The sequence below is a fragment of the Salvia hispanica genome, chromosome 4 (assembly GCF_023119035.1).
Source record: "Salvia hispanica cultivar TCC Black 2014 chromosome 4, UniMelb_Shisp_WGS_1.0, whole genome shotgun sequence".
Taxonomy (NCBI): Eukaryota; Viridiplantae; Streptophyta; class Magnoliopsida; order Lamiales; family Lamiaceae; genus Salvia; species Salvia hispanica.
In genome coordinates this window covers 21877850-21903374 of record NC_062968.1, presented here as the reverse complement: position 1 = coordinate 21903374, position 25525 = coordinate 21877850, and the positions used below count along the sequence as shown (strand labels likewise).

The 25525-nt window shown below is 37.5% G+C and overlaps 2 protein-coding genes across 2 annotated transcripts in view; both read left to right on the top strand.

Annotated features, from left to right (window-relative positions):
- The window catches only part of LOC125223341 (F-box/kelch-repeat protein At3g23880-like), a 40119-nt gene extending 38350 nt beyond the window's left edge, over positions 1–1769 (top strand). Inside the window, exons 3-6 of the mRNA XM_048126454.1 lie at positions 5–84; positions 198–346; positions 459–1497; positions 1609–1769. Coding sequence (XP_047982411.1) covers positions 5–84; positions 198–346; positions 459–1489 — 1260 coding nt within the window. The 3' untranslated portion in view covers positions 1490–1497; positions 1609–1769. The remainder of the gene's footprint in view (positions 1–4; positions 85–197; positions 347–458; positions 1498–1608) is intronic.
- Positions 1770–7733: 5964 nt separating this feature from the next.
- Positions 7734–10963, top strand: LOC125217738. Its single transcript, XM_048119261.1, has 6 exons — positions 7734–7957; positions 8057–8142; positions 9043–9164; positions 9321–9394; positions 9481–9529; positions 9709–10963. Coding segments are annotated over exons 1-5 (318 nt in total). The 5' UTR covers positions 7734–7923; the 3' UTR covers positions 9483–9529; positions 9709–10963.
- The last annotated feature ends 14562 nt before the right edge of the window (positions 10964–25525 follow it).

Sequence of the window (25525 nt, the reverse complement as noted above, 5' to 3'; positions counted from 1 at the left end):
TTAGGATCAGGTGAAACAAGAAGATGATGAAGACAATACTTTGTCCAAAATCAGCCTTATCCTCGACCTCGACGCTTTGTCTTTGTAAGTTATTTTTGCAGATTAGCAGTTGAGAAAACATGTATTCTCATTTTAATACTATATCTGACTTGTTTGTAGTATTTGTTTAAATGCGTGAAATTTTTAAACTTTGTTAGAGAGTCGGAAGCTATGATGAATGATATGGTGGAAGCTGGGATGGTTGATACGACGGAAGCAGAAGTTATAATGGATAATACGAGAATCGAAGGTGCACCGCCTTTGAGGAGGAACAATGGAAATCAATTGGATAGAAATCGCTGGATAGGTATATATTTCCCAAGTTTTCCTTTTTAACTGTGTAGGTTACTCCATATGAACAAAACAGGAAAAAATGTGGAAAATTCAATTGCATAATGTTTTCATTTTTTACTTTGTAGGTTACTCTGATGAACCTGATCCCGAAGTATCTGAGACAAAATGTGCATCATGCTTACAACTAGACATATGCCCTAAGCCTAAGCTTGACATTTTTGTCAATTATTGTGATTGTATTCCTGAGATTTATTTTGTTGCATATTCCCTTGAAGAGGATGGCACCCTCTCACCCAAGTATTTCATACATATCCCCACTTTTCTATCTGAACAAAGATATTACTTCACTACGGCTAGTTGTAATGGCCTCTTTCATTTTTATGATAGAATATCGCGTAGTCAAGCTCTTTGGAACCCAACAACGGGTGGGTATAAAATATTGCCTAAGCCATTAGTGGAACTCAATCCTTGCATTAGACATTCTCTTAACTCAACAGGACTATGGTATGACCATAAATTTGAAGATTATAAAGTGCTGAATATTGTTTCGGCTTATATCAAAGATGAAAGAGGGTATGTACCTGATGTGAGTTATCACATTGAATTGTATTCACTCGAACTTAATTCCTGGAAGAGAATACCATGCCCTGACTTCGATTGTGGGGAGGAATCCAATGGAGCATGCATAGATGGGGTTTTTTATTGTAGAGCAAGTCTAAAAGGACAGTCTGGTTTTATCCTTTCATTTGACTTTTCTACCGAAACTTTATCCAGTTTACCCTCTCCTTTACCCTCACTTGATCGCCCTGACCATTATTATTTTCTGGAGTATAAAGGGTTGTTAAGTGCTCTTGCATGCTGGTTTGATGAAGATAATCGATATCAAGATGAAGTACCTTTGAAATATGAGCTTTGGATTATGAGCAATGGATCGTGGACAAGAGAATCTATTTTCCATATTCGTGGTGTTCAGCTGCCGGTGTGGTTTTCACAGGATGGTAAGCTACTGTATCTTGCAAGCATGACAGACGAGCTAGTGATGTTTGATCGTGCCACTGGAGAGTTGAAGCATCTTGGTATCGATTGGTCATCGGCTGGTTTCAGGAATACGCCAATGATGATTCCGTTTTTTGAGAGCTTTGTTCAACTCAATTAAATTTCAAGGTACATTTCCTTTTTTATTGTTTTCACCAGCTCATTTTCAATGCCTGATACTTATCCTTTATAGTACTATAAAGATTAATTTAATATTATTAAATACTTTAACTTCATCAGAAGCTTGAGCGTGAGAACTATGGAAAAGAAGAGGATGTGACTGAAGCAGAAAGACTATTGATTCTAGCGTAGCTTGTTATCTTTTTGTTTTTGTTTATGACATTAGGGATTCGAACAATATTTTCCAATAGGATTATTGAGTGATACTGATATTCTCGCTATTGGGATAAATGTCACTCGTCAAGTTGTTTTATCATCAAAAGTTTGCTTAATGGTAATTATTGAATAATGAAAAAAGATTGTACTTGGTCCATGACCTCATTCTAGCCAGCTTTTTAGCTTGGGTAAGTGACGGTGTGTGGTCTCAGCTCCTTGCTTGAAACTAAGCTTTTACTAACCTCAAGTTAAGAAGCCATCTTCTCAAGGACAGACGATGCTCTTACCCTGTTTCTGTCAATTCTCAGCTTATCTTTATGTTTGTATAATCCAGTCAACAGTGCTCCTACTTACTCTGAAACTCTCCTCTGCCTCCTTTTGAACTCCATGACTAAGGGTTCCATTGTTGCTGTGTTGTAGCAGAAACTGTGCAACCAAGTTCTTTCTTTTTGGATGTTAAACTTCATCACGGCCTTCAATGTGAAATTAGTTTAATATTTACATTGGAAGGTGAAAATGATTGGAATTTTATATTTTCCTCCTTTTTTGTAATCCTGAATCGGCACTCATAGTTTCCCTCCTTTAATGCTTAATGAAGATTTTAGCCATTTCTTGTTAATTTCAAATTTCTGAACAGGTTTCAATATTGTTTCTATTTTAATCTGTAATTCAATGTATATATAATTAAATGAAATTTTTGAATAAAAAATATTGTTGACATTTCAAAAGAATTAAAAAAACAGAAATCACCAAATTGTACCCATTACACCTTTACAATATTATGTGCATAGCTAAAATATGAACAAAAGTTAGTACTATTAACAGAATTATGTGCATAGCCTAAATATGTACAAAGTTATACTACAGCAAATTTCTCGTTGAGACTGACACCTCCACTTTTCGCAAGCAGCTGCTCCATCTGTATTATAAAACCAGTATTAATTAAGTATAAAAATTATTAGTATATAAAATTTCATTTAAAACGAAATACATACCTGTTTTTTTGAGGGTAAAATCACTAAAATGTTTTCATCTATGGTTGCGTTTGGAGATTCCTCTTTCGGTTTTGCACCTTTATATTCAAATTCAGCTTTACGTCTACTATTTATCGACCGTAAAAACGGTAGTCGTATGTCATTGATCGTGTGAGCATTACCAATCATACCAATTCCAATGTGTATCTTCGGATTTAGTTCTGCCCCTATTGGTTTCCCAAATAACCATAGCTTACCCATCACTTTTCTTATGCACTTGAACGCTTCTTTCAATGAGATTGGAACTCCAATGGGTATGTCGAAATCTGAAAACAAAAGTTAAAAACTAACAACGATAAATTGTAACTAACAATCTAAAACTACAAATAAAAATACTTACTATCTGTTATTGCAGCTCTGATGGCAAGTGCGTAAAAGAAATACATCCGTGCATTCATGCCGGTTCGAAATCCGTGTTTCCTCCATTCGTACAAAAAGAACTCTTTCGCCGCCTCCAAACTCTCTGGATCTTTCAAACTCGGCCAATACGTTGGTATTTCATCTTTGTATTCTTGAAACAACTGAAAAGAATTATGTTAAAACATAAATATCTAATAATAAAAATATTTAAAGTATATTTATAAGACATACCCCATCAACCTCCCACAATCGGCCATGTCGGTATTCAGCTTTCCTTCTGAATTCGAGATTCTCATAATTACTTTTGGATAGCCAAACCGCTCTATCCTTTGAAAAAATCCCATGAATATAAAATTTTGGTACAACTCTGTCCAAGTCGACCCCGTCCACCGAGTGGGGCCAACAAAGGACAACTTTCATCTTCATAGGACGTGCGTGTGTATAATAATATGGTGCTGGAAACTCGTCCTCAAAAATGTCATGGACAAAGCGGAAACTTGGTAAAGACGGCCCAGAGATTGTCTACGACAAAATAATAAAAGAAGTTCGTTAGACTTATTAGAAATGGAAAAAGAAATTAAAAACTTAAAAGGTAAGAGCCCAATCAATGAATTAAAAAGCATAAAAGATAATTTAATTACTAGATCAGACTTTAATTAGGACTTAGTCTATTTAATAAAAGAATTGGGCCAGTAAAGCTGAACTATCAAAAAAAGAGGGCCCAAAAAATGTCAATTAAATTAGTCGGCCCAATTTTCATAAACAAAATATTGAGGTGCATCACCTTCATCAATAATCATCGGCCCCATTTTTCAATCCCCGCCGTCCTAATTCGCTCAACCGGCTCAATTTTCCAGCCTTTTTACGTAAGCCTATCTTTGGACGTCTCAGTGATCGGTCTAACGACATTTCCGGTGGTCGTGGTGACGGTAAATCCTCTGATTTCTCTACGTGAGGGGCATTTCTCACTTCATTTTTTTTCTTTTTCTTTTCTTTAGAATCACAAAGGTGATAGGAGCTATGTTTATACCATTTTGCTTAAAAGTAGATTTCTAGATGATTTAGATTATTAATAGGGGTTAATTTAACGTATTAATTTATTCTTAAATTTGGACAAATATAAAAAAATTGTTGAAGAAAAATACTAAAAAATGGTTTTAGGGGGTTTGAGCCCTTAAGAGCTCCACTAAGTTCCACCAGAGACCACAAAGAGAGAAATTTGGTAGACTCTTAACTAAGTGAGAGTTCTTTTTCTTTAGAATCACTAAGAGATTAATTCACTAGAATATGAATCATGGATTAATTCACTAGAATATGTATGAAAACATACTCAGCAACTTGAGAGAGGCGATAAATAATAGCATGATCATTTTACTATTTTAGTATTTAGTGTGCTTAAATTGGCAAGTAGTACCAGTGAAGAGAGTGGTGGAGGAGGCTGTGTCGCAGTGGAGGAGGAGGCGCGGGGGATGAATTCAGGAGCATTAGGGTTGAGCTTCTTGCCGATGGTAGCCGGAAATGAATTCGGTACATCAGAAGCCTGCTCTTTCTGATCCATGGTTTAGAGAGTGAAAGAAGGTGAGTAAGTGGTTGTTAGATAGTGTGAAAGAAGGTGAAATGTTTGGAGAGAGAATGGAAACTAGAGTGATGCAGAAAGTGAGTGCAGGAGTGAAGGCTATATATAGAGAGAGAGAGAAAATTTCATTTCTGAGATTTTTTGTACTAGTGTCTGATAGTTTTGCACATGAATATGCATAACATCACATACGACGTGAAAAATACACACAATGTTGAACATAAATACGCATGTTATACTGATGTTAAAGTTTTAATAAGAGTAGTACTACCTTGTTTCTTGTAGCTAAGTAAGTTTAATACTAGAATTAGGTAGATCAAGTCTAAAGAGACAAAATTAATCTCGGTTTACAAATGATTAGTAGTATTATTTTTATGACTTGAGGGCTACGGCTCATTAATATTGATGTTGATATTCATTTCAATATAGGATGCATCCCATTTTAAGCCATATTAATAAAGTAGATAACACAAAATATAGCTTCCGTAATATATAAGAAGTACCATTTTTGGAATTCATATCAAAGATTCATCCCTGTCTTAGTCTTAGTAATTTATTTTGCTCTTCCTCTCAAACCGCCATCAACTAACTCCTTTCCCAACCCCAAGTTCAGCAAAGCCCACGTGACTATTTACATTGAGCATTTTTTATCATAAACAAGTCAACTTTTCAAAGTAAAAGTGGAGAATTAGCATTTGTTGGATGAGGATTTAGAACATTTGGTTTTCTAAAATTAGGGTTATCAATACGATTTGATCTCTAGTTGATGGAAATAGATTAATGGACTTAAGAATAAAGAGTAGTATTATGGCTCGGATATTGCAACATTTCACACTAATAAACTTAATATTAGTAATAATTTATTATTATTAAATTATCAAAACTAAAAGAACTCCAAACTTCAGGCATAGGCTAGCATGTGTAACTAACTCTCCAACTAAGAAAATGACCCATTTCAGGCTTTCAAAATTTTGTCCAATAATATAATTTGTTAATTCAATTAAATTTTATTAAACTTCCATAGCCTATTATATAAATATATGAAAACACAATATATAACATTTTCTCTGGTATGTTAAATGGAAAAGAGAAAAGTTTTGGACTTGATTAAGGAAAAATAACAGAAATAGAGAGCAGCAGCTTTAGAAAGAAAAACATTTTCAGCCAACTTTTGGGACCACATGGTACAAAATTGTACTCCATTAAAATGCACCAAATGATTTCTCACCCCTCTTTCTCGGAGACACTCTCCCATCGCCATCTGTAACTCTCGCTTTCAACCTTCCATGTACACATTTATAAAAATGTCATAAAAAGCAAACATAATTAATAAGTGCATTAATTAACAAATAAACAACATCTCACTCGAAGAGCAGATGACATTATTAAAAGTATAATTAACAAGTGATTAAATACTTAATTAAGAAAGAAATTGATAATTAAGTGCACCATACCGTTCAACGCTACACAACCAAGATAAAATCGATGTTATTTTAAGTATTTGAGTAGTACTAATTATTAATTAAGAAACATTATGACGCTGAATTACGTTAATTATTTTTTTCCCAAATATATTGAAGCTAGAATTGGTCATCATGTGGGACTACATGCTATTGACTAACCCTTTTTTATTTTTTATTTCTAAGTAATGCTTCTAAAATATTAATCTCTGGTGAAAAGTTGAAACAGAAAATATTTTTTCGTGTGAACAGGACTCTTTTTTATCCTTTTATTCTTCTCATTTCCACATGTACTATAACACAGTATTCTATTTTTGGGATTTCTTATGAACTTGCTGTTCACACGTGCTGTTTAACTTTTAATCAGTTTTTTTAATCAAGTAAAAATTTTCTTGAGATAAAATAAGATTAAAACCTTTCATTATTCATCAGAATGTTAGATTATCAATTAAGAGCTTTTCAATAGACTCTAAAACACGAAGCAATGTCTCACTATTTCCTCCAAATAAAACTCTTGTTTGGTTGTTTTTTTTAAAAATGTCTTATTTAATGTATGTAATTAAAATTCAATCAAATTCTCACTAAGCAAAATTGAAGACTCTTGTTACCTTATGTAGGAACTAGTACAATATCACTATCTCTCTCAAAAATAACTTACTAGAAAGTAAATAGAGCGTAGTGAGCAAGTAAATTTGAACATGACCTATTGAAAAAGGTTGAAAATGAGAGGTAACTAACTTTATGTTGCTTGTAACATTATTCTTTCCGCTTTTCCCAACGGGTTTAGCGAGAGAAAGGTGAATCGCTACCCGATTATTTCATAGCAATTGTGATTCAACGCTGAATTAGGGTTCCACATATCATTAGCAATTTATTTGATTTTATTGCTTCAACACTAGAACAAATACATATTGTATACAAAGACACAAAATTATAAACGCAATCAATTTTGTAAGTAGATTAAATTAAGGGCGGAAATAAAAGTGTAGTAAGTTGAGAGAAGATTAAAGTAACGCGTCTTTGAATACTTAAATTAGGGATACATTAAGAAATGCTTTGTTAAATGCGTCATTAATTAGGGACACTTTTTATCCCAACTTTCATCAAAGACACAAACTCAAAACTAGGGGTGGGTCGATACGATATATCGTATCGAAAACGTTGTATCGTGTATCGTATCGAAAATATCGATATGAAATAATTTCATATCGTTATCGTATCGAAAGTTTCGATATAAAAAAATTTCATATCGTTATCGTATCGATATTTCGATATATCGTATCGAAATTCGATATATCGTTAAATATCGATATATATCGAAATTTTCGATATATATCGAAAATATAATATCGATATATCGAAAATTTTCGATATATATCGTATTTTCGATATAAAACGATATATCGCGATATAAGGAAATTCATATCGTTATCGTATCGTATCGAAAATTACGATATATCGAAAATTCGATAATTTTTCGATATTTTTCAATACGATACGAACAATATATCATTTTTTCGGTATTTTTTCCCAGCCCTACTCAAAACTCAAAACCCAAAACACAGAAACTTGAAATTGAATATCTTACCGATTCACGCAACTCTCCCCCAAATTTGCCCTCATTTTTCCTTCCTTCATTCATTCATCTTCCTCCAAGCCGACAGTTCCTCATGAAATCCGGCAAATCCACCATCTCTCGCTTGAAACCACTCTCCGATTCTACAGCGGAGAGTCTTCCCCGCTTTCATCACATTCGCCTCTCGCGAAATTCCTCCACCCCCTGCATCTTATGTTTATTCCTTTTTTCTTCCTAACACGGCCAGGTATAAGCGTTTCCTTGATGATTTTGCTTTCCCTTATTAATTTATTTGGTGTATACATATAAGTGATTCATTTTCCTTTTTCCCTTCTCATTTTTTCATTGCGGAGAGAATTTGGAGCGCAGATCGACGATGAGTTCGTTCTCCACATCGAAAAGCTTCAGGAATTTAAAGATAAGCTTCAGAAGGTGAGTCTGATTATTTTCTCGAAAATTGAGGAAACTTCAAGCTTAATTCTCACATATTCTTCCTATGAGTCTGCATGTTTTCCTTGTGAGTGAGTATGATAAAAGGAAAATTGAGTGAAACAATTTTAAGTGTTCAATTTTTAGTATGAGTATGAGTTTGATCATTGGTCAATCTGGAATGTATTAAATCATATTGAATTTAGGTATTTTGTGTATCTATGCTTTGTTCATACATGCCTTCATCTTCGGTTTTGTGAATTTAGAAATTCTTAAAACTGCTTTCTGAAATAAAAAATGACTTTACAAATATGTCATTTCTTCTTATGTAATTTGATTATTTATCAAAACTGATATAGTTCCTTTCTGCAATGTGAGATTTTATAATTGAAGTTATAATATTGAGCACAATGAATAATTGAATTTATGATATTGAGCATAATTCAATGCAGTTTTAAGGCTGCTTTCACCAATAGTTACTGGACATATGAAGAATGTTATAATGAGATCATTATTTAAACATTTATCTTGTTTTAGGTGGATTGTTTATATGGTATTGTTTAAACAACATATGAGATAAAACAGATTGAATGGGCTGATGTCTTGTGATAAGCTTATTTAAACATTTATCTTGTTTTAGGTGGATTTTTTATATGGTATTGTTTAAACAACATATGGGATAAAACAGTTTGAATGGGCTGATGTCTTGTGATAAGCTTATGTTACGCAAGAGCATACTGTTATGCAAGAGCATACTCTCGCTTTCACTAACGCCTATTGTTTTGTCGATTGACCTCTGGCCAGAAAACAAGTGTTTTGGTTTGAGAGTAAGTATGACTTTGTTTGCTTCTTCTCTACGAGCTTCTTTGTTAGCAATCTTAATAACCTTCTTTTTATGAGCAGAATATTGAAGTCCTCTCCAGGGACAACTTTACCGCTGGTCTTGACATCGACCTTGCTGGTCTTGACATCGACCTTGATGAATCAAGTCCAAGAGATGATAACTGTCTCCCATTCCATCAAATGTAAACTTTTTATCTTTATCGAATTATTGGGAATAGTTGGTAGGCTCTCAGCCGTGCTCTTCTTAATTCTATGTTGGTGGTCGGCTATAGTCCTGGGATTTTTAGTCTTCTACATTTTCTTTACTGACAATGTCTGTTTTTCTCACCATTACCAAGGAGCAGCACAAGGAATTCTAGGATCAGATTGCTGATCAGAGTTTTGACTGTCGACTTAAAACTTTCTTTGACATGTAATTACTCATATAACCATGGATTTATCTTTAATCCTCATATTTCCAATCACATATATACATTTTAAATGAATTCTTGAATGCAGGATTGATAAACATGCAGATGGAAGAATTACTGAAGATGAAGTCAGTGAGGTACTATTTTTTGTTAATGTTATAGTGTTTTAACATACTCGGTCATGTTCTTGTTTTCTTGGCTATTTCATAGAGCTCATTGGTCATTTGTATTGGATATGAACCCTGCATTACTTCTAGGAAATAATTGAGAAACAATAGAGTGATTTTTCATTTTATGCATTCACTTTCTACTCCAGGAGAATAAAGGTCAAGATTCGGCTCCAATGTGGGTATATTACTGCTGATGAACTGAATTCACTGCCACTGTAAGTTAACTCTATTATACAGTCAGTATATCAGTTGTGATCTGGACTAAATAAACTTAAAATCACTTCAAAGCTATCCTCGTATTCAACCTTTTATCTGCTCATTCAAGCTAGGAGGTCTAAGATTTAACAACTTGTAGTACATGAAGTGAAAGATCACTTTGGATAAGATAAATGCTGCAATTGGTGACATGGCAGACTATGCTGAAGTAAATGGACAAATTATAGTAAAATGATTGTCTTTAGCTGTTTTTTTATGATATAATACACCTAGTAATTACTTTGCTTACTGTTATGTATTATTTGGACATCTATATTTCAATATTATTGTTTAAGTGTTGGTATTTTTAAACCTCAAGATCATGTCTTTCCTTTGTAGTGCTTATGTTTTACTCATAATAGTCTTATGTTTCTGGGGAATTCTTATCATCATACATGGGTTAAATGAGCACAGGTACAATAGTACTTGGCCTCATCTTTTTTTTTTCATGTGCCTTAGACAAAAGAGAACTATTGATGGTAGCTATGATTATTAGACACCAACCATAATAATATTCTCCTTGTAATGGATGCTACAAACAACTAGTCTCCTGCAAGTTTGGTGTATATGTAGGGGACTGGATAGGTAAGTGCTAGAGTATTTTCTACCATCTTCTAGATCTAGAATTATATATGCATGTGCTGTTGGTGAATAACAAATGTAAGTCTCAACTTAGTTTTTTTAGTTTTCTCTTGAATTCCTTGCTGGTAATAATTTGTCTACTTGAATATGATAGCTGACTCTGTTTATTTTTCAACTATTGTTTCAACAAAGGTTTTAGCTAACTAATAGAAGCTATACAAGTCGTGTTATATGAACCAGGCAGTTTCTTCTCTTTGAGGAATAGTAATAGTACTAAATTGAAAATGTCTGCTGGATGAGTTGTTGTGGAGCATTGTGGCTTCATAGAGATACAGCTTCAGCAAATCTATCATATATGTCTTACATTCAAGTCAGGTGATAAATAAATCTAGAAATAATGATTGTTGTCATGTAACTTAGTAGGAGTTGTTTTGATGTTTGTATATTATTTCCAGATCATTGAGCTTTAGCAAATCAATCATATTTGTCTTACATTCGATCCATGTAATAAATTAATGTTTAAATAATGATTGTTGTAATATAACTAAGTAGGAGTTGTTTTGATATCTGATTTTCAGATCTATGCACAAGCTTTGCACAGTAATAGTTGAAAGTATTGAGGAGAGGGGGTAGAGATTTATCAATCAAAGAGGCTGCTTAATTTCCTTCCAATCTCGATTTACTGTTTCTGAAGCTGTAATTTACTTAATGAGGGGACAAGGAGTGTTTCACCTAATCAAATACTCCATATTGTAGTGTACACTACTCCTAATATCTGCGTTTTATTGTAGTGTACACTAATTTCCGTCACTAATATCCGCTTTTTAAAAGCGTGTGTAAATCCAAGTAAAAGTGTCCCAATATGTTGGAAATGCGTGTTAAAAACATCCCAAAAACTAATTCACCGAAGCTGGCTAAAAGCGTCCTTAATTAGATTTGGTACGCTCACGGTAAGGACACTTTTTAAAGTGGTGATTTATTTAATTAACTACAAAAGCATTCTTAGACTTCTCTTTTCTTGTAGTGCGCAAGTTTTTTGCATAAAATTTTAGGAATCTCTTATTTATTTGTACGAGATAAATTAATTATGTATCTGTTTCTTTTTCATATTTATTTTCATTTTCCCAATCATATGCATGCTCATTCTTCATTTCTTTGCCAACAAACCATATATATGGAGCGTGGTATAACCGTAGATTAGAAGATTGCAAAGTGGTGAATCTTGTTCATGCTTTAGTAACTATATTATTCAATTTGATAATACTCGGGTGAAACAAGAAAGTGATGAAGACATTCTAAGAATATTAGGAATTCTTTTTTCTCGATAGTGTAATTTATTATCTTTATATGCATGTTAAGTATAATTACCGATTATATCATATTTAGTACTATAAAATTAATTAATTAATTTGTAGCTTTGAATATAGCCACAGAATTTAAAATAAAAATAAATAAAAGAGTAATGTAGAAATCCACAGGTTAGAAATATATATACTCGTTTTTTTAATTTATCGAAGATGAAGTACTCCGCAAATTTTAGCTGGGTCGCTATCTTCTATGAGAATGGGCCATTTGGAAAGCCCATTATCAAGGCTTTACTGTGCAGTTGGAAAGTGCATTATCTTCTATAAGGATGGGCCGTAGATACAATTTTGAAAGCCCATTATCATACACAGCCTAATTTTTTTTAATTGAATATGAAGTGTTAATACAATTGAGTTTTCTAAAATTTGTTTACATGTAACATTAATCATTACAACTGGTATACGAAAATGAAACTAATAAGAATATTAGAACTTGAAAAGTAAATGGAATGATAGGGTCGCGTGCTAACTAATTTATAATAATAATTAATAACTTTCAATTCTGTGTATTAAAATTATTAACACAAAACATAATTACATCAATACAACATATAAATTTAAATATCAACACAGATATAAGTTTATCAACACAAGAAGATTGATAAATTTATGTCTTTGTGTTGATATTTTTAATACACTAAATTGATATTAATTATTAATTATTACTGTAACTTAGTTACTATTTGATCACACTAATAACGTAATATAGTTGTTAATCCTTTAAAATTTACAATTAATTAAGATATTCGTTAATTGTATCGATTCAGTGACTGCGCATTAAAATTTTCAATAAACATGAAAGTGAAAAGAAGAAAGAAAAAAAAAATAAGCAAGAAGAGAAAAAATGAGCATATGGAAAACTCAAGAAATCAAAAATCACATACAAATACCTAAATAAATGATTTAAAATCTACATAAATTCTTTTAAGCCAAAAGCGAATAAATGGAAAGTTAATAAATGACAAATCCTAAGAAGTTATTCTATGTAAAATCAATTATACCAAAAATAGAAAATAATTAAATACTTTAATTAAATAGTTTGAACTAATCTTATTTCGTTAGTTGCTCGACATGGCTTTCCGGTTGGCGACATTCACCGCTCGACGCATTCCTCTATACAACTTTGCTCGATCTACCATTTTATCTCCAATCACCAAGTAGGTTCTATTTAAAATTAAATTAATTTAAATATTATGACTTGTTTGAATTTGTTTAATTTTTATTTTTATTTTTGTTAGAGAGGCGGATAATATGATAAATATCGGCGGTAGGAACGATGAAAGTGAATCGGGTAATCGTATTTAATTTGTATTTGCAGAGAATAAACTAAATTCTTAATTATAGTATGCTTATGTGTGTTATATAATGGCTGAAAATAGACAAAGGCTGCTATAAGTGTGAATTTTTCATTTTGAAAATCTAAAAATAGGAACTTTTGAAATGACACACGAGCGAGCTTTAATACAAAATTGTTAAAGTGATAGAGATAGAGAAAAAAGTATCTTAAAATAGAAAGTTTATTAGAAATGAGTCACTCACCCCTTAAAAGGCCTCATAAGGGGGGGTCACCAAGTCGATGTGGGACAAAATTGAGAGAATTTAACAAAGTTTCTATTTTTTGGGGACGTATGAAAAATGAAAGAGTTTTTATTATTTTTTGTAGAGCTCGAGTCCGACCCGGAATGTATATCAGCGGACATGTACACTGAGCGCAAGCCTGATATTTTTGTCCATTATTGTATGGAAAGAAGAGTTGATGATCTGTGTGTAAATTTTTTGGTGCATATGGTGCAGTATTGGGGTCACCGGAAGATGAAACAATGACCGGAATAGCACCGATGCACAAAGAGTTGCTTGTAGATGAAGACGGGGAGGAAGGGAGAGCACTTTGCATTAAATCATAATAATGAGATTACAATTAAGGAAATTACAATTCTTATAGTGACTCAAGTGTACGATCTAACAAACTTCACCTCCTCTAACTACATTTCATTCCTAATGCCCAATGGACCAACACCAGTGGGGACGTTTTCCCCCTCTTCCCCAAAAATTCGGCCCAAAATCTTGACGATTCCAAGAATGGGGAGCCCCCATTAAGGAAGAGCCCCATCACAAGTGACCCAAATCTTCTTCTTGCCGCGATACAGAAAACAGTGTATTTTGCACCCCGGAAAAGGAATTTGTACGACTGGCCAACTTATCGATCACCTTAAATGGCCCAAAGTAACGGGACTAAGCTTTTGGACATCACGGAGGGTTTTTTGGGCAAAAAGGGTTTGGTTTTAAAATGCCCCAATCGCCCCCCCTTTAAAACCCCCTACCAGCTTGATCATGTTGCGTTTCATGCGTTTCAGCACGCCCAAGAGATGTTTAAACCCCCTGCATACCTCAAAAACCAAGGTTTCATTCACAGGGGAATCAAGAGTCACCCAAAAAAAAGGGAAAGGGACCGGGGGGATCCCCAAAGAGACCTCAAAGGGAGATTTTAAGGCGGAAACGATGGCGAATTTGTTTCTCCATATTAGGCCAATAGAATAGGGAAGAAAGACGTTTATAAGTAGCCAAAATACCCGAGTGGCCGCCCGTACTGGAGTCATGGAACAGACTTACTATTTTCAGCCTTAAACCTGCATCCTCACCAACCACTAATATCCCTTTGCGGCGTAACTGATCAGCAATCCAGGAAAATTTGGAGTGCTTCGAAGGGTCCTGTTTAAGCTCCGAAATCAGAGAACGGAGAGTCGGATCAGAGGACCATGTGGCAACAACCAGCGGGTAAATATCAGTAGAAACAGAGGTGATAGCCATGCAGAAGATCTCCGAGGAATGCACCCGAGACAGAGCGTCAGCCACCAAATTCTCGGTGCCTTTCTTATAAGTAATTTCAAAGTCATATGCCATCAACTTCGAAAGCCAAGTTAATTGCCCGGGAGTAGAGAGTTTCTGATTCATCAAATGAGCCAGAGTCTTATGGTCCGTTCGAACCTCAAAAGGTTGATGGCTCACATAGTGACTCCAGTGAGTGACCGCGAACACCACAGCCAACAATTCTTTGTCGTAAACCGAGAGTAGTTTGTGCTTAGGGGAAAGGGACTTGCTGATGAACGCCAGGGGGTGCCCACCTTGCATTAACACTGCACCAATGCCATAACTAGAAGCATCGGTCTCAATAATGAACGGAAGGGAGAAATCCGGTAGAGCCAGCACCGGAGGTGTTAACATGGCCTTTTTAAGGCAGCAGAAGGCCTTTTCGGCCTCATCATCCTAAAGGAAGGCGTCCTTCCGTAACAGGTCAGTCAAAGGCTTACAAATCACCCCATAGTTACGGATGAACCGTCTATAGTACCCCGTAAGGCCCAAGAACCCCCTCAATTTTGATACATCTGACGGAGAAGGCCATTCCTGCATAGCTCGCAGCTTTGCTGGATCCGTCGCCACACCTTCCACAGATATAATGTGACCCAAATATTCAATACGACTCTTAGCAAATTCACACTTAGAACGCTTAGCGAACAGAGAATGTTCTCGCAGCAACTCAAATACTTGTTTCAAATGAGAATGATGAGATGCAAAGTCACGGCTATACACAAGTATATCGTCAAAGAAAACCAATACAAACTGCCGTAGGAAGGGTCTAAAAATATCATTCATAAGGCCTTGAAAAGTGGCCGGGGCGTTGGTGAGGCCAAAAGGCATCACGGCAAACTCATAATGGCCGTCATGAGTTTTAAAAGCCGTCTTGGGAATATCCTCCGGCTTCATTCTGATTTGATGATAACCCGCACGAAGGTCAATCTTAGAAAAAACAGAGGCACCGTGGAGCTCCTCAAGGAGTTCCTCAATTAAGGGAATCGGATATTTGTCCTTCATCGTGAGCTTATTAAGGCGCCTATAGTCGACACACATACGCCATGTGCCGTCCTTTTTCTTGACAAGCACGACAGGGGAAGAAAAGGGGCTTGAACTCGGCCTAATGAAACCCTGTTGCAGCAACTCCTTAACTTGTTTCTCAATGATATTCTTTTGCAAAGCTGTGTGACGGTAAGGGCGAGAGTTAACCGGGGCTGCTCCAGGAGTAAGAATGATCTGATGATTATGAGAACGGAGCGGTGGAAGACAAGTAGGCTCCTCAAACAGCACGTTCTGGTCCTCCAAAAAAGAGTGAATGAAGGAAGGAACCTTCTGCTCCTCTTGAACAGAGCTCTCCAAAGCAAGCAGCTCTGACTGACCCTCCTCATTAAGCTGAATGCAGCAAAGTTGGATACCCTCTCCATGAGCTAGCAACTTATTCATTTCCTTATCCGAAACAGTGGAGACCCGGGGGAAATGTTGGCCACCCCTCAAAACATACCGTTTGCCATTCAACTTGAAATCCATGGTGAGGTGTTTGAAATCCCAATTAATCACCCCAAGAGTTTCCAACCATTGAACACCCAAAACCATATCACAATTGCCTAAGGGAAGGAGTAACACCTCAGTAGTAAGGGTAGTTCCCCTTAGAGACCACTTTAAATCCTTGCACATCGAAGCACATTCAAGCCGATTTCCATCGGCCACATCAACAAAAACCGACTTAATAGGAGTAAGACGAAGACCAAGCTTCTTAGCCAAATTCAAATCCAAGAAATTATGAGTATTTCCGGAATCAATAAGGATGTGAATAGTACGCTTACCAACACGTCCAGCGATACGCATCGTTTGAAAGCCACGAGAAGTCGATCCACTAATCGCATTAATAGAAATGAGGGGGCTATCCTCCTCCTCTGTTTCATCGCACCCCTCTGCCTCCTCCGCAGGTGGTTCCTCCTCACGGAAACCATCGTCCACCTCCATTACATACAGATACTTCCGAGCACATCTGTGGGTCCTATCGAACTTCTCATCACACCCAAAACAAATGTTCCTAGCCCTCCGATCAGCCACCTCCTCCGGAGTCAGCACCCGTTTACTCTTAAAAACAGGTGTAGTAGGGGTGGGCAGCAAGGAAGGTGAGCTGCGAGAATCACTGCCCGATCCTTAAGAATTGAATCGCTTAGGGCCCGAAGGGAAGCCCTCCTTAACTGGAGCAGATAGATCCTGAAGGCGCGCTAATGCATACGCGTGAACAAGCGTCTGTGGCATGAAGAGGCGAACCGTCTTCTGGACGTAGGGTCGGAGGCCGTTGACAAAGTGACTGATAGCGTAGGCTTCGGAGATTGAAACACGACCCAGCAGCAATTCGAAGCGATCGTGGTACTCAGCGAATGAACCCGTTTGCTTCAGAGCAAGGAGCTCGGACATCGGATCGCCCAAAAGGTGATCGCCGAAACGTCCCTCTAAGGCTTGAAGAAACAGAGGCCATGGGGTAGCCGTGGGCACCTCTTGATACTTCGCCCAATTGTGAAACCATTGCAGAGCACGGCCCTCCAAGTTGATAATCGCCAGCCTGACCTTCGCATCCTCCGGCGTAAGATCCACCGCGAAGAAATGGTCACAACGTAAGATCCACCCAGTCAGATCCTCGCCGGAAAAGATCGGGAAACCCACTTTCGACTGCCTTGTTGCAAAATACTGTTGGGGCCTCGCCTGAAAACCACCTCCGCCCCCCTGATGCGCCACACCACCACCACCCGTGGCCATGAAACGGGCCATGATCTCATTCTGCTGAACCTGAAGAGCCAGGAACTCCTCCCTCAGCTCCCGCAGCGTCAGATCGCGCGCGGAGTCCAATAGATCGCGGGCTTTGTCAGGCTCCTCACGCCGACGATCGGCGTCGGAAAGCTTGGTAGTCAGATCTGTCAGAGCAGCAGTCAGCATCTCCTCGAGACGGCGGTTGTCGCCGGAGCGTGTTTCCACCATAGGATCGATGAAGCTGATACCACTTGGTGCAGTATTGGGGTCACCGGAAGATGAAACAATGACCGGAATAGCACCGATGCACAAAGAGTTGCTTGTAGATGAAGACGGGGAGGAAGGGAGAGCACTTTGCATTAAATCATAATAATGAGATTACAATTAAGGAAATTACAATTCTTATAGTGACTCAAGTGTACGATCTAACAAACTTCACCTCCTCTAACTACATTTCATTCCTAATGTGCGCCGTGTGTGTGATTTCATCCCCTATGATCCTGCGGTTGCATGCACCCATGCACCGCTTTATTTATCTCGTCACCTTTCGCGCTTATTTCTCGTATCAGCATATTCCTTTGAAGAGGATGGCACCATCACCATCATGTCTCCCGAATATAACATATATCCTCCCTCTTTTCTACTCAAACATTTCTCCTTCAAGACTAGCTGCAATGGTCTATTTTAATGTTATGGCCCGCGGATGGGCCACGCTCTTTGGAACCCAACAACGAGTGAGTATAAGATCCTCCCGAAGCCCTATGCCGAACCCCCACCTTGCCATACTTATTTTATCGAAGCGTATGGAATGTGTGCAAAGTGGTGAATCTTGTTCATGCGTGTTTGGAAGACGAATCGCATAATTTAGTTAAATCGACTCATCACTTCGACTTGTATTCGCTGAAAAGTAATCTGTGGAAGAGAATAACATGCAAAGGGATCATTTTATTCATTCAAGTAGCCAGGCTTGCTTAGAAGGGATTTTGTACTGTGCAACATCTAAAGTTATCCTTTGTTTTGACATTTCTAATGAAACCTTTTCTAGTTTAATCTTGCCCGATGGTGGTTGCACGATCGACGCCACTTTCTAGAGTACAAAGGATTATTAAGTGCTCTTGTATCCTCGGACGATGAAGAATGGAGTGATAGAAATAGGAATTATGAATTTTGGATTATGAGATATGGATTGTGGAGGAGAGGAGATATTGTTTTTCATATTAGGAAGGGTATTATGGAGCGAGGTATTTGGAAGCCAATACGGTTTTCATAGGATGGTAAGCTATTGTATTGTGATTTGTGGGAAATGCTAGTGGTGTTTGACTGTGGCACTGGAGATGAGTTGGAGCACAATCTCGATGTCAGTAGTCCTTTAATTTGTGCTATGATGATTCCGTTTGTTGAGAACTTTGTTCAACTCAATGGAATTTCAATGGATTATTAGGTGTTGAGGAGGTAAAATTCCTTTTGATTCTCAATTTCCTTAAATTGTTTGAAGTTGAGTAATTAATTGTATGATTCCAACTTGATCAGAGCCGCAGGTGAAACAAGAAAATGACCAAGAAGAGTAGCTTATTAATTTTGGATATTAGGATTAGCTAGTGTTAGAAGAAATCAAGAAGATATGCAAAGATCACGGAGTCAATTATAATGATCTCAAAATTAATTGTAATTATTCTTTCCTGATTTGTAGCTAGGGTAAATCATACCATATGTAAGTAATTCCCAGCCTATTTAGGCGTGTAATTCCCTTCACTATCATACACTTGAATTAATATATTGAAACATATTCTCAACATGGCTTCAGAGCAGGATAGGCTCAGAAAATAGTTCATCATCACCCCAATATACCTTGTCCCGACCAGAAGGCGACGGACAACCAAACCTACAGAATGTCAGGAAAAGAAGACGATGTTAAACCAGGCGATAACAGACTCAAAGCAAGCAAGAATGTTACAGTAGCATTCAAGCTAAATGGAAGAAACTATCCACTATGGGCTCGGCTTATGCGAGTAGCCATCGGGAGCAGAAGGGTGATGAGGCATATCACTGGAGTGTCGGCGCCCCAGATTCAATAGACAAAAAGTATCTGGAGTGGGAGGAGACCGATTTATTAGTCTTCTCCTAGATCTGGACAATATGGAGATCGAGACCGTCGGGGATTTCGCACACCACCAAAGCGCGAAGGCGATTTGGGATAGCTTGGCTGTGACGTACCAGAGTACGTCGGATCCATATCTGATATACGACTTAGAAGATAAAGTCAGTCGGATTGTCCAAGGGGACATGACTCTGGAAAATTACTGGAGAGCCCTGCACGGAGTATAGGTCGAGATTGATCGATGCCAAAGCAAACCAATAACCTGTTGTGATAAAGAAGTATGTCAATATCGAGAAATCGTCAACACACGTAGGTTATACAATTTTTTGGCCGGATTAAACCCCCAATACGAGGGAACCAGAAGAGATATTCTCAAGGACAGCCCGACGCCCCCGGTGGATGTCGCATACGGTTGGGTTAAACGGGAGGCCGCACGGCTAAAGATCATGTCGACGGCCAGCCCTGACCAAACCGGCGCAACAACCGGAGATCCATCATCGGGCGGAGTGGGCTTCGGATTCGAAACCCGAAACCAACGTCTACCGCCCCAGCCAGCACCATCCCCGCCGCCACCAACGGCCGCCGCGGTGGAAACAAGCCGGATAAAACCAAACTATGGTGCTCTCACTGCGGGATGAACAAACATACCCGGAAAACCTGCTTCAAATTGGTCGAATTCCCGGAATGGTGGGATGAAAGCCAAAAGGGGAAGGCGAAATTGGCCATTGGAGTGGAGGAGAACGGCGGAGCAGAGGCCACCGCCCGTGGTCGGGGTGCTGAAGGGGAAACCCCACGCGGCGGCGGCGGTAGGCGAGGAGAGGAGGTGGGGCAGGCGGCTTTCGCCGGACGGATGGGAGGAGGAGGGAGCGGCGGATTCGAAGGAGGTAATGGGCTAGGGTTTGCAAACCACAGCCCAATTTATAATTTAATGCCCAGTCCCTCTAATTTCAGTAAATTAAATGATATACCCCATGCCTTCCAGTCTGCCCCCCATACTTTGAGTAATTCGAAAATTTGCCCTAAATTATATGATGATATGTTTGTCAGCCCCAATAGATTTGAAATACTGCTCGAATTGCCTATTGTCATGTACTGTACAACATAAGCCTAGTGAAAAAGAAAAATGGTGGATTTTTTATTGTGGGGCGACGGATACGATGACACATGATAAAGGGGATTTTGTGAATTTCTGTGGTACTATGAATAGTCAGATACAAACTACGGATGGAGAATTAACTTCAGTAGAGGGTAGTGGAACAATTGAGATTTCACCAACGTTAAAATTGTCGAATTGCCTCTATGTTCCCAAATTGTCACATAAGTTGATGTCTATTAGCCACATGACGAAGGAATTAAATTGTACACTGCTAATGCATCCTAATTTCGGTGTATTACAGTATATCAAGATGAGGAGGATAATTGGGCGTGGCACTGAGCGTCAAGGCCTCTACTATGTTGGTGAGATGGCTCACCAAGGCAGTGCCACAATGCTGGCTCACGGATCTGCGACTCGAGAAGCTTGGTTGTGGCATAGACGTTTTAGTCACCCATCTCATGGTTATTTTAAACTACTTTTTCCTAATTTTTCTCATCTCAAGAACATTGATTGCGAATCTTGTGTTTCGGCGAAAAGCCACGGACAATCATTTAAGTCTACTGAAATTCGTGTTAAGAGTCTTTTTTCCTTAGTGCATGCTGATGTTTGGGGTCCTGCGCCCATTACTGGCGATCATGGTTTTAAATATTTCTTGTTATTTGTGGATGATTGTTCGAGAATGATGTGGGTTATTTTTTGAAAAACAAGTCCGAAGTTTATGAAAAATTTGTCATTTTTTACAAACTAATTCAAACTCAATTCCTGACAACTACTAAAGTTCTTAGGTCTGACAATGGAAGGGAGTTTGTCAATTGGGAAATGTCAAATTTTTTCATGGATAAAGGGTTAGTTCACCAAACCTCTTCCCCACATACCCCCGAACAAAATGGATTAGCCGAAAGAAAAAATAGGATCATTATGGAAATTACTCGTGCTTTGTTTTTTGACTCTAATGTTCCAAAATTTCTGTGGCCTGAAGCAGTCGCTACATCTGTTTATTTGGTGAACCGTCTTCCTACATATATCTTGAAAATGAAAACTCCATTGCAACTTTTATCCTCTCTAGCCGACGTTCCCGAACCTCTTACCCTACCCCTTAAAATATTTGGGTGCTCTGTGTATGTTCATGTTCCCAAACACGAAAGAACCAAATTTTCCACTTGCGCTATAAAATGTGTATTTTTGGGGTATGGAATCAATCAAAAGGGTTATAGATGCTTTGATCTGTCGTCTAGGAAGATAATAACCACCATGAATTGCAATTTCTTGGAGTGTGAATATTATACTACACTAGCCTTAGTGGTCAGGGGGAGAGTAGAACTATTGATAGGTCGAGTGGACCCCTAAGTTGGTTTATGTCACCACCAAGTAACTCTATCGTGGAACCAACAGAGACAGTTAGTACTGCCGCCGAGCCTGTCTCGTCGCCGGCAGAGCCTCCTCAATCGTCGTCACCTAATAGTCCTCCTCCAATGATATCTGAGGTAATTATTGAATGAATCTGGAATCAATAGTACAATTATTCCTAATGACTCTGTTGTAGAACCAGTGGAGAATGGTGCAGTTGACGGGGATACTAGGCAATACATACTCCCATATAAGAGCACAAGGGGTGTCCCACCCAAGAGGTACAGCCCAGAGCGCATCTCGAAGAAGAGTAGATATTCAATGGCAAATCTGACGGAGATGGCAAGGGCCTTTACGACAACCCTATATGAGGAAGAGGATATCCCCAGAACCGCGGAGGAAGCAATGAAAATCCAACATTGGAGAGAGGCAATGCTTGTAGAAATGAAGGCACTGATGAAAAGCAAAACATGGGAAGTGTGTCTGAGACCAGAGGGGTCTAGACTAGTGGGATGCCGCTGGGTGTTCACAATCAAGAGGAGACCAGACGGGTCAATTGAACACTACAAGGCGAGGTTAGTAGCAAAAGGCTATACTCAAACCTATGGAGTTGATTATGCAGAGACCTTCTCACCAGTAGCTAAGATGAGCACTATTCGTGTTTTGTTCTCTATTGCTGCGACGAAGAACTGCCCAGTACATCAGTTTGATGTGACTAACGCTTTCCTGCATGGTGAACTCACTAAACCGATCTATATGGAAGCTCCACCAGGATTTGATGGGGAATTCAAGGCAGGAGAGGTGTGTAAGCTCAAGAAGACTCTTTATGGCTTGAAGCAATCACCAAGGGCATGGTTTGGGAGATTTACTGAAGTAATGAAGAAATATGGATACAAACAGAGTAATTCAGATCATACTTTATTCCTGAAGAAAAAAGAAGGTAAGATCACGTGTCTGATTATTTATGTGGATAATATGATCCTTACTGGGGATGATGGGGATGGGGAAATAAGGCAGCTGAGGAAGAACTTGTTTGCCGAGTTTGAGATGAAAGATTTGGGCCTCTTGAAATATTTTCTGGGCATTGAAGTAATGCGATCCAAGAAGGGAATCTTCATAAGCCAACGGAAATATGTTTTGGATCTCTTGGCTGAAACAGGAATGCTAGATTGCAAGCCTGCAGAAACTCCAATGATGCATAGCCATGGTCTTTGACTAACTGATGGAGCTGAACTCACGCACCAAACGAGATACAAACGCCTGGTGGGTAAGCTTATCTATCTCTCTCACACTAGACCAGCCTATGCAGTGGGAGTAGTTAGTCAGTTTATGCACAAGCCTCAAGTTGATCACTGGGAAACGGCCTTGAGAATTGTGCGCTATTTGAAGGGGACACCAGGGCACGGGATCTTATTCGAAAATCATGGGAACTTGGAGGTGCATGGGTTCACCGATGCAAATTAGGCAGGGAACCCAAATGATCGAAAGTCGACTGCAGGGTACTTTACCTTTGTGGGGGGAAATCTTGTGACTTGGCGGAGTAAGAAACAAAAGGCGGTGGCTTTATCAAGTGCAGAGGCAGAATTTCGGGGGATCAAGAGTGGATTGACCGAGATTCTATGGCTAAAGAAGTTAATGACAGAACTTGGCTTGATGTCAAAGGAGTCGTGCAAACTCTTTTGTAACAATAAAGCAGCAATCAGTATATCTGAGAATCCGGTACAACACGATCGAACAAAACATGTTGAAGTAGACCGCCACTTCATCAAGGAGAATATAGAAGCAAGGGTGATAGATCTTTCCTTTGTTCGATCAAAAGACCAGTTAGCGGATATTCTCACAAAAGCTGTGGATGCGAAAAGTTTCCATGAAGTATTAAGCAAGTTAAAAATGGGTAATCCCATTGTTTAACTTGAGGGGGAGTGTTAGAAGAAATCAAGAAGATATGCAAAGATCACGGAGTCAATTATAATGATCTCAAAATTAATTGTAATTATTCTTTTCTGATTTGTAGCTAGGGTAAATCATACCATACGTAAGTAATTCCCAGCCTATTTAGGCGTGTAATTCCCTTCACTATCATACACTTGAATGATTATATTGAAACCTATTCTCAACAGTTAGTTATTCCAAGAATAACATGAAATATGTTTTCCACGGCTGTGTAATTTATTAGTACTATCTTTCAGTCTATGCGTGTTTGATTGTGCCACCGGAAAGGTGAAGTATCTTAGTGGTATTAGATGCTATAAGATGATTCCGTTTGCTGACAACTTTGCTCATCTCAATGGATTTCATGTATTGAGGAGGTCAATTTCTTTTTGATTCTCATCAACTCATTCTCAACTCATTATGCTTATCCTTCATATAATTGATATGCTCAGGTGAAACAAAAAAAAATGATCAAGAGTTGATTCTAGCCTACCTTGTTGTTCTCTTTAGTAGAGAAGGTGTATTGATTTTGGATATTAGGATTACTTAGTTCTTCTAAGTTCTAAGCATATCCTCAAATCTTTTTTTTCTAGACAGTTTAGTTTATTATCTTTGTATACTTCTCACCTTTCTTACCCGTTTCCCTTGATGGAAAACTTTATATGCGATTATATTATACTACATTTAGTATAAATTTAATTAATTAATGGTTTCGAGGACATTTGAATTTAATAAATATGTGTATGTCGTTATTACAGCCACAAAAATTCAGATAAAAATAAATAAAAGAATAATGTAGAATGCAACAAGTTAAAAGTTTAATATACTTGTGTTTTTTATTTATAGAATTTAAATAAATTTCAGTTTTAATAGATTTATAAAATTTTCAGTTGGGCCGAGATCTTATAAGAATAGGCTATATAATTATCACCGCTTTATCGCCCTACTATATTTTTGGGTAATGAATATGAATACAATCGAGTTTTCTACAATTTGTTTACATGTGACATTAATCAGTCTGATTGGTGTACGTCCGCTTATACATAATTGAAAAATAAATAACTGCCTAAGTATAATCTAGTAAGTTTTTTTTTTCAATTTATAATTAATTTTGAAATAATTGCATTGTTCCAACTTATCAGTAAATAAACTATTTTTTTCCATCAATAATTAAGAATGTTTTTATGATAAATGAATTTGTGAAATAATCATGAAAGAATGGAAACGTTAACAGACAAATTAAAAGAACTAATTCTGTCTAAACAATTTACCAAAAATAGATAGTAATAATTAAATACTTTGAGCTAAAGTTGTTTCCGTTTGCTGACTACTTGGTTCATCTCAATGGAATTTTCAAGGTAAAATTCATTTTGATTCTCAACTCCTGGTGAATATCTTTAATTAAACAAATTATTTAGAGTTGTGAGTAATTACGTGATTAAACTTGATCTTGACTCGCTGGGGAAACAAGAAAAAGATGAAGACATGACTTGACCGTTGATTCTTGTTATCTTTTGTAGTCGAGTATTAAATTTCGATATTAGGATTAGTTAATTATTCTAAGAATATCAAGAAATTTGAGTTTCGCGACTGTATAATCTATTATTTTTATATTTGTGTTTAAGTTCTCACTTTTCTTACACGTTTTCATTTGCTGTGAGATTAAATAATCTCAACCC

Coding starts and splice junctions, on each gene's coding strand:
- LOC125217738 (XM_048119261.1), top strand. CDS start 7,924: ATGTTTATTCCTTTTTTCTTCCTAACACGGCCAG. Junction 7,958..8,056: donor TTTCTTCCTAACACGGCCAG/GTATAAGCGTTT, acceptor TCATTTTTTCAT/TGCGGAGAGAATTTGGAGCG. Junction 8,143..9,042: donor TTAAAGATAAGCTTCAGAAG/GTGAGTCTGATT, acceptor TTTTATGAGCAG/AATATTGAAGTCCTCTCCAG.